The sequence below is a fragment of the Engystomops pustulosus genome, chromosome 5, assembly GCF_040894005.1.
Source record: "Engystomops pustulosus chromosome 5, aEngPut4.maternal, whole genome shotgun sequence".
NCBI lineage: Eukaryota > Metazoa > Chordata > Amphibia > Anura > Leptodactylidae > Engystomops > Engystomops pustulosus.
In genome coordinates, this window is record NC_092415.1 from 208,505,129 (window position 1) to 208,519,374 (window position 14,246).

General features: G+C 50.1%; 2 protein-coding genes across 8 annotated transcripts in view; both read right to left on the bottom strand.

Annotated features, from left to right (window-relative positions):
* Positions 1-7,140, bottom strand: part of LOC140133840 (uncharacterized) — a 36,563-nt gene extending 29,423 nt beyond the window's left edge. For 3 of the 7 annotated variants that reach the window (XM_072154481.1, XM_072154476.1, XM_072154475.1), the window contains exons 1-4: positions 6,767-7,139; positions 2,654-2,975; positions 547-690; positions 73-189 (exon numbers count right to left, since the gene is read on the bottom strand). In XM_072154481.1, the coding sequence (XP_072010582.1) occupies positions 73-189; positions 547-690; positions 2,654-2,971 (579 nt within the window). In that variant the 5' untranslated portion in view covers positions 2,972-2,975; positions 6,767-7,139. Of the gene's footprint in view, positions 1-72; positions 190-546; positions 691-2,653; positions 2,976-6,766 lie in introns of all 7 variants that reach the window. The other 4 variants (XM_072154478.1, XM_072154479.1, XM_072154477.1 and 1 more) reach the window with 3 other exon arrangements.
* A 1,797-nt stretch (positions 7,141-8,937) lies between these two features.
* Positions 8,938-14,246, bottom strand: part of LOC140134167 (uncharacterized) — a 46,567-nt gene continuing 41,258 nt past the window's right edge. The window contains exons 4-7 of the mRNA XM_072154803.1: positions 12,172-12,356; positions 11,625-11,751; positions 11,458-11,544; positions 8,938-10,679 (exon numbers count right to left, since the gene is read on the bottom strand). Coding sequence (XP_072010904.1) covers positions 9,031-10,679; positions 11,458-11,544; positions 11,625-11,751; positions 12,172-12,356 — 2,048 coding nt within the window. The 3' untranslated portion in view covers positions 8,938-9,030. The remainder of the gene's footprint in view (positions 10,680-11,457; positions 11,545-11,624; positions 11,752-12,171; positions 12,357-14,246) is intronic.

The following is a 14,246-nucleotide window of genomic DNA, read 5'->3' on the forward strand; positions in this document are numbered from 1 at the left end:
TAGTGAGGCCCCATCTGGTCCAGTTCCTCCTTTCTGATGTGTGTGACCTGAAGATTGACCCTGACCTCTCACCTGGCTGACCCCGGCTTGGGGGGTGACCACCGTGGCTCCTGTGCTGCACTGCGACACCCGGGGTCTGGATTCAGCAGCTGGGAAATGGACATTAAGTGAATTTCCACAATCTGAAACCTGAAGCAAAAACAGAGACACAGACACCTGGATCACTTATAGTTTCTTCAAATACACAAGGGACAAACACACATGTCCTCTTACTGCTGTTCTCTGTGTTGACAATCAGGTATTGTCCCTGGAGAGATGTGTAATCAGACCTTTGTGTATGTTAGTAGCTACAGGACTGTGATTTATGGATTAATATTCCAGGATTATATTGGGAGTGTGTCCTCACTGTAAGCACAGCAGTGTGAGGACGGTCCCAGTGCATTAACAACATTCACCAAGTTATGATTTAAGACCCTTTATTGGAGCTTCAGAATCAGGTAATGGGTCAGGTTAGGGCTGGGGTCATGATGGAGCCCATTCTCTTACCTTCGCAGCATTAGAGGTCCCGGGCACAGGTGGAGGACAGGTGCATGTGGGCGCCGGAGGCGAAGTCTGGGAAGAGGTGCATGCGGGCGCTGGAGGCGGAGTCTGGGTGCGCGGGCTGCCGGCGGCTGGTAAGGAAGAAGTAACCTAGAAAAAAAGAGAACACCTAACATTACACCAGAGGTTACAGGCAGCGCGATGGTCTGCAGGAGAACTACCGTCCGATACGCACGTGAAGCAGCCAAGTCTACAAGTGACATCAAGAAGAAAAGATGGCCGGTCGCTGGTTGCCATGGAAACTATGGAGAGATGGTTTGGCAGGAGCAATCAGCGAGAAGAGGAATGAAAACCTCAATGATTTATGATGCGAGGGCCGACTCTGCTACATAACACCTCCAATAGATGAGAAGATACAAAACCAGGAATACAACCCCTATCATCCTCATCATTGCAGTCTGGAGAGTCCAGCACAGAGGAAATGCATGAATAGCAACTTCTTAAAATATTCTGAGCCGGCTCGGCCTTCCCGTCCGGCACCAGGGGCGGCTCGGCCTCCCTGTCCGGCACCAGGGGCGGCTCGGCCACCCTGCCCGGCACCAGGGGCGGCTCGGCCTCCCTGCCCTGCACCAGGGGCGGCTCGGCCTCCCTGCCCTGCACCAGGGGCGGCTCGGCCTCCCTGCCCTGCACCAGAGGCGGCTCGGCCTCCCTGCCCTGCACCAGAGGCGGCTCGGCCTCCCTGCCCGGCACCAGAGGCGGCTCGGCCTCCCTGCCCGGCACCAGAGGCGGCTCGGCCTCCCTGCCCGGCACCAGAGGCGGCTCGGCCTCCCTGCCCTGCACCAGAGGCGGCTCGGCCTCCCTGCCCTGCACCAGAGGCGGCTCGGCCTCCCTGCCCTGCACCAGAGGCGGCTCGGCCTCCCTGCCCTGCACCAGAGGCGGCTCGGCCTCCCTGCCCTGCACCAGAGGCGGCTCGGCCTCCCTGCCCTGCACCAGAGGCGGCTCGGCCTCCCTGCCCTGCACCAGAGGCGGCTCGGCCTCCCTGCCCTGCACCAGAGGCGGCTCGGCCTCCCTGCCCTGCACCAGAGGCGGCTCGGCCTCCCTGCCCTGCACCAGAGGCGCCTCGGCCTCCCTGCCCTGCACCAGAGGCGGCTCGGCCTCCCTGTCCTGCACCAGATCCGGTGGCCAGGGTCACGTTCTGCTCCGCTGCCTGGGACAGGCCCATTCCTGGATCTCCCTAACATTAGGCAATTGCCCTTAGCCTCACCCAAAGTCTATTTGCAGGGGTTCACAGGACGACCTTGTGTTCTCAGCGCTCACAGCTGCTGTGCAGAGCGACAGCCAACAGCAAACAATGATGGTGGACGGGGAGGAGTCCCCCTGACAGCTGGGAACATGATTAATGGGATGGACGTCGCTTGTCAGGCTCGGAGTGAAATGAGGAATTGGAGTGACGCAGACAAGTGACAGTGATGGATGATGGGAGTCGTGTGTCAGGATCAGTCATCACGTCCACATCCATCACAAGGGCCCCGGATAATGTGCTATAACGGGAGCAGGGGGCACTTCCCACTAATATTAAGACCCCACAAGATTAATAAGGGGATAGATGGGATCACAAAGGAGCCGATCATTCTGCACCGATCAGCTACATTAGGCAGATCAGAGGTGACAGAGATCAGACCCCAAACCATCAGAGGTCACAGAGATCAGACCCCCACCCGTCCTGTCCCCCTGAATGACTAGAGTGTCCGGTGGATCATGAAACCTCCTATGGGGCTGATGAGTACAGCAATCCACTATGTCCAGCAATGCAGAATGGAACAAGCTCCATTCATCCGTCTGTTCTCAGGATCAGTGGGGTCCCAGTGGTCGGACCCCCAGGGATCAGCATATTAGCCCCATTTTATCTTGGGTTACCCCCTATAAACTGGTTGGACATCCTGTCCGTGGCACTCAGGCTCCTCTAGTGGTTCCTCAGCTCTAAGAGCCAGAGGGGGACATGTAATGAAGCTGTGGACCCCTGTTTTATGATCAGCCTTTTATCCCCAGTCTTACAGACAAACCCTCTAAGGTCCATCCTATGGATTTGGTGGGGATCCTTGTCAGCACTTACTTTGCTCACAGGTGTCAGCGCTGAGCTCAGCAGCACCGTCGGCTCCGCTCCATTTCGTAGGGTCACACTGGGGGTCTTGGCGTCCGAGTTTGTTTCAAAGGCTCCTTTATCAAAGTGCAGCGAGCAGAGCCGGTACCTCCCGGGGGCGCCGTTCTCCAGATCCTTCAGTAGCTGAGAAGACTCCTGGCCAGAGACCCCGCACACACTGAGCCATCTCTCTGCAGCCTCCCGATCAGCAGGGAAGGGGTGGAAGGTGATAGAGCTGTCTGGCCCCCCAGACTCACTCCTGCACCCCCTCACCAGGCAGCGAGACATCATGGACCTGACAAGAACAGAGACAGAGACCGGCATCAATCAGCGTCACCCAGACATGTCACATCCAACCGGACACACGGAAATTACCATCAGAATACAGGGACAGACATCTAAGAGGGGATTGTATGGGGGATGGGAACCCAAAGAGACCCCATAGAGTCTGTTATAGGAACAATCACCCTCATCCTCCACATAGAAGCTGAAACTACCAATAATACTTACTAATCCCAAACATGTACTATAATGTGTATTGTGTATGCGATTTATATCCTGTATTATACTCCAGAGCTGCACTCACTATTCTGCTGCTGGTGCAGTCACTGTGTACATACATGACATTACTTATCCTGTACTGATCCTGAGTTACATCCTGTATTATACCCCAGAGCTGCACTCACTATTCTGCTGCTGGTGCAGTCACTGTGTACATACATGACATTACTTATCCTGTACTGATCCTGAGTTACATCCTGTATTATACCCCAGAGCTGCACTCACTATTCTGCTGCTGGTGCAGTCACTGTGTACATACATGACATTACTTATCCTGTACTGATCCTGAGTTACATCCTGTATTATACCCCAGAGCTGCACTCACTATTCTGCTGCTGGTGCAGTCACTGTGTACATACATGACATTACTTATCCTGTACTGATCCTGAGTTACATCCTGTATTATACCCCAGAGCTGCACTCACTATTCTGCTGCTGGTGCAGTCACTGTGTACATACATGGCATTACTTCTCCTGTACTGATCCTGAGTTACATCCTGTATTATACCCCAGAGCTGCACTCACTATTCTGCTGCTGGTGCAGTCACTGTGTACATACATGACATTACTTCTCCTGTACTGATCCTGAGTTACATCCTGTATTATACCCCAGAGCTGCACTCACTATTCTGCTGCTGGTGCAGTCACTGTGTATATACATGACATTACTTATCCTGTACTGATCCTGAGTTACATCCTGTATTATACCCCAGAGCTGCACTCGCTATTCTGCTGCTGGTGCAGTCACTGTGTACATACATGACATTACTTATCCTGTACTGATCCTGAGTTACATCCTGTATTATACCCCAGAGCTGCACTCACTATTCTGCTGCTGGGGCAGTCACTGTGTACATACATGACATTACTTATCCTGTACTGATCCTGAGTTACATCCTGTATTATACACCAGAGCTGCACTCACTATTCTGCTGCTGGTGCAGTCACTGGGTACATACATGACATTACTTATCCTGTACTGATCCTGAGTTACATCCTGTATTATACTCCAGAGCTGCACTCACTATTCTGCTGCTGGTGCAGTCACTGTGTACATACATGACATTACTTATCCTGTACTGATCCTGAGTTACATCCTGTATTATACCCCAGAGCTGCACTCACTATTCTGCTGCTGGTGCAGTCACTGTGTACATACATGACATTACTTATCCTGTACTGATCCTGAGTTACATCCTGTATTATACCCCAGAGCTGCACTCACTATTCTGCTGCTGGTGCAGTCACTGTGTACATACATGACATTACTTATCCTGTACTGATCCTGAGTTACATCCTGTATTATACCCCAGAGCTGCACTCACTATTCTGCTGCTGGTGCAGTCACTGTGTACATACATGACATTACTTATCCTGTACTGATCCTGAGTTACATCCTGTATTATACCCCAGAGCTGCACTCACTATTCTGCTGCTGGTGCAGTCACTGTGTACATACATGACATTACTTATCCTGTACTGATCCTGAGTTACATCCTGTATTATACTCCAGAGCTGCACTCACTATTCTGCTGCTGGTGCAGTCACTGTGCACATACATGACATTACTTATCCTGTACTGATCCTGAGTTACATCCTGTATTATACTCCAGAGCTGCACTCACTATTCTGCAGGCTTGAGGACTAAAGCCTCCCATAAATTATTGCTGCTGCAGTGCCTGCACATGGCAAACATACCCTGTACCTGGGTGTCAGCCTAATCTTGCCCTCATCACTTTGTTATTGTGTTGCTAGGTTAGATTGTAATTCCTAGCATGCATATTTATTTCTTTGAAGGGGAATAGGGCTTCCTGGGAATTGTAGTTTGAGTGCTGAAGGCTGCAGACCCCTACTGTAGAGTAGCACATTATTTGATACCTTGACACATCAGTCTGCATGGGGGCTGCATACACATAACAACATGACCACGTGCAAAGTTTTAATTGTTAATGCATTGGAGCATTAGCGAAAAAAGGAGGTTACAAAAGTAATGAATGAATAGTGCTGCACAATATAAGCCCAATGGAAAATCAGATCTCCAGGTAAAGAAGATCCCCCAAGAGAAGCCCAGCATGGAGTGTAATCATCCTGGAGGAGCCGAGGGGTCCCGAGTCCTGGGGATCTGCTGATCACACTCTGCTGGGAAGAAAGTCATGCATTGCAAAGTAGGGCACTTGTCAGCAATGATGAATGCCCCCATTTGTGAGAACGAGCTGCAACAGGATCAGGGGGGTGTAAGATATCCCTGCGCCTCTCCACCCCCCTCAACCACAGCGCAGACACGAGCAATAGTGACAGCGCAGGGAAAAACACGAGGAGATGGCAACTACATAATTGGGCACAAGTCACAGTGATCGGCAAATACAGGAACATCATAAAATATAGAAAAATATGGGAAAACATGTGGAAAATATAAAAACACCAATGAGAGAAATAAATACAATATTGGTGGCCACATGGGAAAGCCCCAAAATATCTGTGTTTACAGTACAAACTCCCAAAACAATAACGAAAGAAAAAGAAAGGGAACAAAGTAACAGGATAATAGTATTTATTTTCAGACGTCCAATAGAAAAACAGAGAGAGAGATAATAATGATGTAGAGAAAACACAAAACAAAACTGCTGACAGTGCAGAAAACAAGGGAAGCCTCAATGCAGAAGTGACCCGAGCCCAAAAATCTACAAAAAATTATAGAAAAACCTCAAAAATAATATCAGGAGCGACGGCAGCACAGAAGAAGCTACAAGACGCCCAATGCTCAGTCTATGAACAGCAGAGAAAAAATATAAAAACATTTTTTTTAAATTAAAATGAGGTTTAATGTTAATATATAAAAGAAGAGAAACAAAAGTTCTTGGCGGATGTAAAGATAAGAAGTGCGGGACCAGAGCGATGTGACAGCTGGTGGCTCCGCGCGTCTGTCATCACATGGGGGACAATTACCAGGAGCGGCCTGGGGGGGCGGGGGGCGCTGCAGACCCTCTGATGTGTGAGGTGAGGGACATGACACAAGGTGATGAGAGGAATGAGGGCAGCACCCATATCATACACCTGGTGGATAATGGGGTGCAGAGGGGGTGCAGGCTGTGCAGAATGTAAGGGATGTAAGTTGTGGGTGCATTGGGTGCTGTAGTTACCGGCAGGGAAGAGGTAATATTGGGTGCAGCCTGCAATGTGTGATATAATGGGGGTGCACAAGGCACAGGGGGGTGCAGGGGTGCAGAATGTAAGGGGTTGTGGGTGCATTGGGTGCTGTAGTTACCGGCAGGGTAATATTGGGTGCAGCCTGCAATGTGTGATATAATGGGGGTGCCATGAGCAGGATAATCATACATTAGGTAATGTTGGGGTGCAGCACAGGGGGGCTTATATACACGATACAGTAGCGGGGTACTACACACAGGGTGCAGGATGATGGGTGTAATATTAGGGATATATTGGGGTGCGGTACACCGGAGCACAGGTGTCTTATATACATGGGGTGCAGTCTCCGTGGATATGGGGGTGCCGGGCGCCTCTTACCTCGCTCGTACATGGTCCTGGGCGCCGCTCAGCTCCGGGCTCCGTCCTATTGTCTGGGCTCCGGGGATGCGACTGCCGGGGAGTGAGGACACAGCACAGCCGGGGCGGACAGGAAGTAGGAGGAGAGAGGGGACATGGAGGCCGCGGACACCCGCCCCCGCACACCCGACACCCGGGGCAGCGCCCGGACTGTGCACGACCGGGGTCACACGTCACCCGCAAAGCATCACTGGGAGATGTAGTCCCCAGAGCCGAGGAGCGGAGGAGGTGGGGCCGGGCAGAACTACAACTCCCGTCATCCTCCTGTGTGTCACAGTCATTACTGTCCCCTCATCTCCCCCTGTGTCACAGTCATTAGTGTCCCCTCATCTCCCCCTGTGTCACAGTCATTAGTGTCCCCTCATCTCCTCCTGTGTCACAGTCATTAGTGTCCCCTCATCTCCCCGTGTCACAGTCATTAGTGTCCCCTCATCTCCTTGTGTCAGTCATTAGTGTCCCCTCATCTCCCCCCCCGTGTGTCACAGTCATTAGTGTCCCCTCATCTCCCCCTGTGACACAGTCATTAGTGTCCACTCATCTCCCCCTGTGTCACAGTCATTAGTGTCCCCTCATCTCCCCCTGTGTCACAGTCATTAGTGTCCCCTCATCTCCCCCTGTGACACAGTCATTAGTGTCCACTCATCTCCCCCTGTGTCACAGTCATTAGTGTCCCCTCATCTCCCCCTGTGTCACAGTCATTAGTGTCCCCTCATCTCCTCCTGTGTCACAGTCATTAGTGTCCCCTCATCTCCCCCTGTGTCACAGTCATTAGTGTCCCCTCATCTCCCCCCTGTGTCACAGTCATTAGTGTCCCCTCATCTCCTCCTGTGTCACAGTCATTAGTGTCCCCTCATCTCCTGTGTCACAGTCATTAGTGTCCCCTCATCTCCCCCCTGTGTCACAGTCATTAGTGTCCTCTCATCTCCCCCTGTGTCACAGTCATTAGTGTCCCCTCATCTCCGCCTGTGTCACAGTCATTAGTGTCCCCTCATCTCCCCCTGTGTCACAGTCATTAGTGTCCTCTCATCTCCCCCTGTGTCACAGTCATTAGTGTCCTCTCATCTCCCCCTGTGTCACAGTCATTAGTGTCCCCTCATCTCCCCCTGTGTCACAGTCATTAGTGTCCCCTCATCTCCCCCTGTGTCACAGTCATTAGTGTCCCCTCATCTCCCCCTGTGTCACAGTCATTAGTGTCCCCTCACCTCCTCCTGTGTCACAGTCATTAGTGTCCCCTCATCTCCTCCTGTGTCACAGTCATTACTGTCCCCTCATCTCTCCCTGTGTCACAGTCATTAGTGTCCCCTCATCTCCCCCTGTGTCACAGTCATTAGTGTCCCCTCATCTCCCCCTGTGTCACAGTCATTAGTGTCCCCTCATCTCCCCCTGTGTCACAGTCATTAGTGTCCCCCTCATCTCCCCCTGTGTCACAGTCATTAGTGTCCCCCTCATCTCCCCCTGTGTCCCAGTCATTACTGTCCCCTCATCTCCTCCTGTGTCACAGTCATTAGTGTCCCCTCACCTCCCCCTGTGTCACAGTCATTAGTGTCCCCTCATCTCCTCCTGTGTCACAGTCATTAGTGTCCCCTCATCTCCCCCTGTGTCACAGTCATTACTGTCCCCTCATCTCCCCCCTGTGTCACAGTCATTAATGTCCCCTCATCTCCTCCTGTGTCACAGTCATTAGTGACCCCTCATCTTATAAGTTCCCTTTTTTCTTAGGTACAGAAATATCCTGGTTGTGACTATTAGGGTAATAGACTAGGCATCATTAGCATACATAGATGTAGCAGGGATAGAACGGTGCTTACCAATGTCTGGGCTGCATCTCTGGGACCTGCGTCTATTGGACATCTATGGCATGTCCACAATGGGATATACACCTATGCCTGTACCGCAGCATATACAGGTGGTCCCTAAGCTCAGGTGCAGGGAGTCCATGACCCATCAGAACCTTCTGACTCACACAGTAAGAAAGTAGATCCATGGCATTAGAAGGAGTTTTTTTGTGGCAATGACAAAGTCAAGATCTCAAGTGTCCTAAAGAAAACCCAATGGGTGACCCTTCTGAGAGGAGAACACAACAACCAGAGCCTGAGATCAAAGGGGCATAAAGACACAGCCAAGACATGGGATTGTCCACAAATATAGTGTTTTATTGTAGGCCCTGAGATACAGAGCATGAACCCTGACATTGCTAGGAGTATGCAGCACGATGTTTGGTCCCGCTAGGTCTCTGTGTCTCCTGTGTGATCCCGCCGGTGCCTGATCAGAGACGACTGGTAGCGGAAGATCTTGTCACAGCTATTACATTTAAAGGGTTTCTCCCCAGTATGGATCCGCTGGTGGATCACCATGTTGGATTGCTGAGTGAACTGCTTCCCACATTCTGTGCAGGTATATGGCCTCTCACCCGTGTGTATCCTACGATGGACAGTTAATTTAGACATCTTAAGAAAACTCTTACCACACTCCGAACACACGTAGGGCTTCTCCCCATTGTGAGTCTTCCTGTGCTCGGTCAGACGGGACCATTGGATAAAAGCCTTATCACACATGGAGCACTTGAACGGACGCTCCCCAGTGTGAGTTCGCAGGTGGACTACAAGCTTAGACTTATCGAGGAACGATTTGTCACACTCAGGGCAGCTATACTTCTTATCCGGAAGTAAAAGGGCACCTAAGTACTCACTCAATGGCGAGCGTGGAAGATAATTGTCCTCATAGTCCTGCTCGTCACTGTGAGGACTTGTGGATGCTGGTGGGACCATGCTTAGAGGTCTGCATTTTGCAGTCTTTATCAGGTCAGATGTTGGTGGCTCCTCAGACAAGATCTTATCTGGCTCTCCGGGTAGTTGGGGATCGTGAACTTTAAGATGAAGCTTAAGACTTGAGTGTTGAGTGAAGGCTTTCTCACACAGGGTACACTTGTAAGGTTTTTCCCCAGTGTGAGTTCTTTGGTGGACCATGAGGGTGTAATGGTAGCTGAAGGTCTTCTTGCAGTCATTGCACTTAAAGGGTTTCTCTCCAGTGTGAGTCCTTTGATGGACCACAAGGTTGGATTGTTGACTGAAGCTTTTGTCGCACTCTGTGCACTTGTACGGCCGCTCCCCCGTGTGAATGCGGAGGTGGACAATGAGTTTGGACATCTTGATAAAGCTCTTACCACACTCGGTACATTGGTAGGGCCGATCACCGGAGTGTGTCCTCTGATGCTCCACCAGGTTTGATGGGTAATGGAATGTCTTATCACACTGGTCACACTTATGGGGTTTGTCTCCTGTGTGGATTCTCAGATGTTCCTTGAGATGCGACCTCTTGGTGAAGCCTTTCCCGCACTCGCTACATTTGAAGGGTTTTTCTCCAGTGTGTGTCCTTTGGTGCTCGATCAGCTTGGACTGCTGGGTGTAGCTTTTTTCGCACTCTGTGCACTTGAAGGGTCTTTCTTCGATGTGGCATCTCTTGTGCATCACCAGCTGGGACCTCTTCGGGAAGCTCTTGCCGCACTCTGGACATTTAAAGAGCTTCTCACCCGTGTGAGTTTTTTGGTGCAGAGATAGGACGGACTGGTTACTAAATGATTTTTCACAATTCGGGCATTGGAAGACCCTTACTGTGGGTGCAGGCCGTCGGGTAACTTCAGGAATTTGCTGTCCGGCTTGAACCACATCTTCACTCCGAACCTTTTCTTCCTTGTGGGTTTTCTTGTGAGTTTCAAGGAGGGTCCAGCTGCCAAACACCAACGTGCACTCCGAGCACCTGTGTAGTATCCGGGGGTTGCAGGATTTTTTCCTCTCATTGCTGGCGTTGATTAGCGCTTTTGGGCAGCTGAATGGGGCTTCTACTTTGTCTTCTACATCCCACCTTACTTCTTCTCCTGCAATGTTAAGGAAATAATTCATGATAAATGGGAGATCCCACCATAGTATGCCCCACTTCTCCCAAAAGCATGCAACACTTACACCCATTGCTTGAGCCTAATAGTCATCACTAGGGTCTTCCTCTACAAGGTCAAAGTGTTATAATTATAGGGATCTTCTGCTTTTCACCCTCAATTTCTGGTAAAGTGTCCCTGAAATATTCCCATTGCAGATTATCCTGCTAAAACCCATGTGATCCGCTCTCATCTGGCAGCAAACAGAAAGCAACAACTGTTCTGTATTCCTGCAGCGCCTCCACAGGTGTAAAGAAGCATTACAATGAAATCAATAGGGATCCCAATAAGGACTTGTTGGGTCCCGCAGGAATGACAAGTAATTTAAAAGGGTTTCCTGGAATTAAATTATTCATGAGTATCTAAGGATAAATGATCAGCGGCAGCAATGAGACGATTTTTGGGGGCTTGACACCCACATCAAGTGGCGTTTGGGTGATATCTGTGATATCATATCCATCAGTCACATGGGTACATCCATTTATTCACTATCCAAATAAATGGAACTGGACTGCAATACCAAAGACAGCCACAATACAATATATGGTGCTATCCAATAATCGCACTTGTCCAATCCCAGCTGATCATTGGGGTGCTGGACCATCAGCTATGTGATATCATACGGACAAGTAATCAATATCCTGGAACACCCCTATAATATGTCCGGGGGAGGGGATACGCTCTTGCATGTATGATATAGACCAGCACCGGATTCACTTACCCAACCGAAATCCAAAATAATTGCCAATAGATGCCTCATCGTCACCTAGGAGCCGGGGCGGGGGAGGGGGCCGGCAATACTGGTAGCCTGCGGCAGAAAATAGAAGTAGTCATTGGACAATAAGTCGGACTGAACCCCTCAATATCCCAATGTCTGAAACTCCTTACCCACAGACAGCACCAGGTCCAGGTTCTCCCGCGTGACCTCTCTGTACAGCGTTTTCTGCCACTCCTCTAGATGGCGCCATTCATCCTCTGAGAAATATACCGCCACCTCATCAAAGAATACGGGGACCTGGAACATGAACACGCTGGGGGTTATGGTGCGTCTCTGGCCCAATGTTTACCCCACTGGTACCTACGCTGGTAGCTCAGCAAATGACCAAAAAGGATCGTAGACTTAACCACTTCAGTGCATGTGATTATTATTATTATCCCTTCTATTACTTCTATAGATTTCATGATTGCACCAATAATACATCTAAGCGGACACGAGAAATCACGACTTAACGATAAAAGGCGTCAAATCCAGCTCCTATTAACCCTGTAGTGTCATTTATCCAGGATTTCTTGGGTTGATCTTGCAGCGACTGCATCCACCTGTCCTACAGACACATCCCAAAGAGGCTGATAACAGAGAACAATAGATTGCATACAACTGCACAAAAATGAGAGAGAAGTGCTGCCAGCATTAAGGGTTAATACAGCGACTCACCGTCCCTAACATTGCAGCAGACATCATGGAGCATCTGTAGGGCGCACATAGGGTGACGCTCAGTAACCACTGCACCCTGTGTGTGCCTGCAGCCTGTGTACTTATATCACATGACCTACCACATCCTGCTGCTGCAGCTGCCAGGACTACATCTCCCACAATCCCTTGCAGGCTGCTCCTGTACACTGCAATGTATAGCGGGGCTCCTAGTGTGTATAGGGTCTCTATAGGGTCACAGCAGGGGACATAGGTCGCACCCCATAGGGAGGATATCTGATTCCTTCCAAGCAGCGGCTGCAACCGGTTTGGCTCACACCCAAGTCACTTATAGGGAGCGAACTTCCAAGAGGTGGCGCTAGAGGTGCAGCTTTTTTTTGCCAGGATATATGCATACTATAAAAGCACAATCATTGCTGTATGTGCGGTAATGTTGTGCAGCTGCGTCTCTTGGACTTTGTAAAAAGGAATGAAGTGATCTTGTTCTCCCGGCTGCTTGTGCATATAATCGCTTGCGTTTCAAAATATGCAACCGCTCTGAAAAACGCTCCTTAAAAATGCAGGCACAAAAACCACAAGGGAGAAAACACAAAGTTAAGACACTTTATCAAAAATAACATTTAAAAAGCCAATATACAAAACTGGTGCATTTTACAAGGATGCAAAAACGCCAAGAAAAAACGTCCCGCATGTCACCGGCCTTGCAGATAAATAAAATCAGCGGTGGCGAGGCTATGCAGCAGTGACGACGTGTTCCCCTCCTGCTCCCCATCCGGTCCCGGAATCACCACCAAGTAGCGGCAGCGGATCTCAGCTTTCTGGAGACCCGCACGGTGATAATCGGGGGTATTTATAAAGCACGGAGGGCGTCTAAAACGGGGAAAGGCTGCCGAAAATTCAGGACATGCTTGATAGAATTCAGACACTAGAGGCGGCCCATGAGCACTTGGGGAGAGGAGTTGGGGAATATACTGGATCAGTAACACCTCCGGGACAGGCGGCTCCTTTATGAACAGTAACACGTGTGTTGGGTCCCTTGTGGGCCCCTTCATCCGAGGGTCTGCACCGATGGGGGCGTCCGCTGCTCAGTTGGACCGGGCACCACATTTATCATGCAGAGTCCAACAAAATTGTGTCGCACGCCCCATGGTAAAGGAAACCTACTACCCAGAAGTAGATGTGATGGAAGATTCCTCCTGCCTTTGCCCTAATCTGTAATTTCATGATCCTGGAATTGAACTTGTTACAAACTTTATTTTAGTAATATGTAAATTAACTATAGAGGCTCCTGGGGCGTGGACTAGCCCGGCCGGGCACTGGGAGCTAAGGGTGCTGTCACATGGTAACTCCTGCGTTTTTCCATGCTTATCCTGCGTTTTGCTGGTTCGAATCTTGGATAAACATTTTTCCAGCTGCAAAAACGCAAGCGCACCGAGACCGCACCGTGTGACAGCACCCTAAGGCTACGCCACCTCCCAGTAACCTCTGCAGTTCATTGACTTAAAAATTACTAAAATAAAGTTTTTAACATTAAATTACAGATTAGGGCAGAAGCAGGAGGAATCTACCATCACATCTACTTCTGATGGTTTCCTTTAAAGGTGCACCAAAAAAAGGGTTGCCCTCTTTTGGCGCAGTGCGCGGGGCACCAGATTCATGAAGAACATGGGCCATAAATCCTGAATCTGGAGCCCCCTGCACTATACACAGGACTCTGCACATAGTACACCCCCTGCACATGGTACTCCGCCTGCACATGGTACACCCCCTGCACATGGTACACCCCCTGCACATGGTACACACTGCACATAGTACACACACTGCACATAGTACACACTGCACATAGTACACACACTGCACATAGTACACACTGCACACAGTACACCCCCTGCACATAGTACACACTGCACATAGTACACACACTGCACATAGTACACACTGCACACAGTACACCCCCTGCACATAGTACACAGGACACTGCACATACCCTGTTTCCCCGAAAATAAGACAGTGTCTTATATTAATTTTTGCTCCTAAAGAGGCACTAGGTCTTCTTTTCAGGGGATGTCTTATTTTTC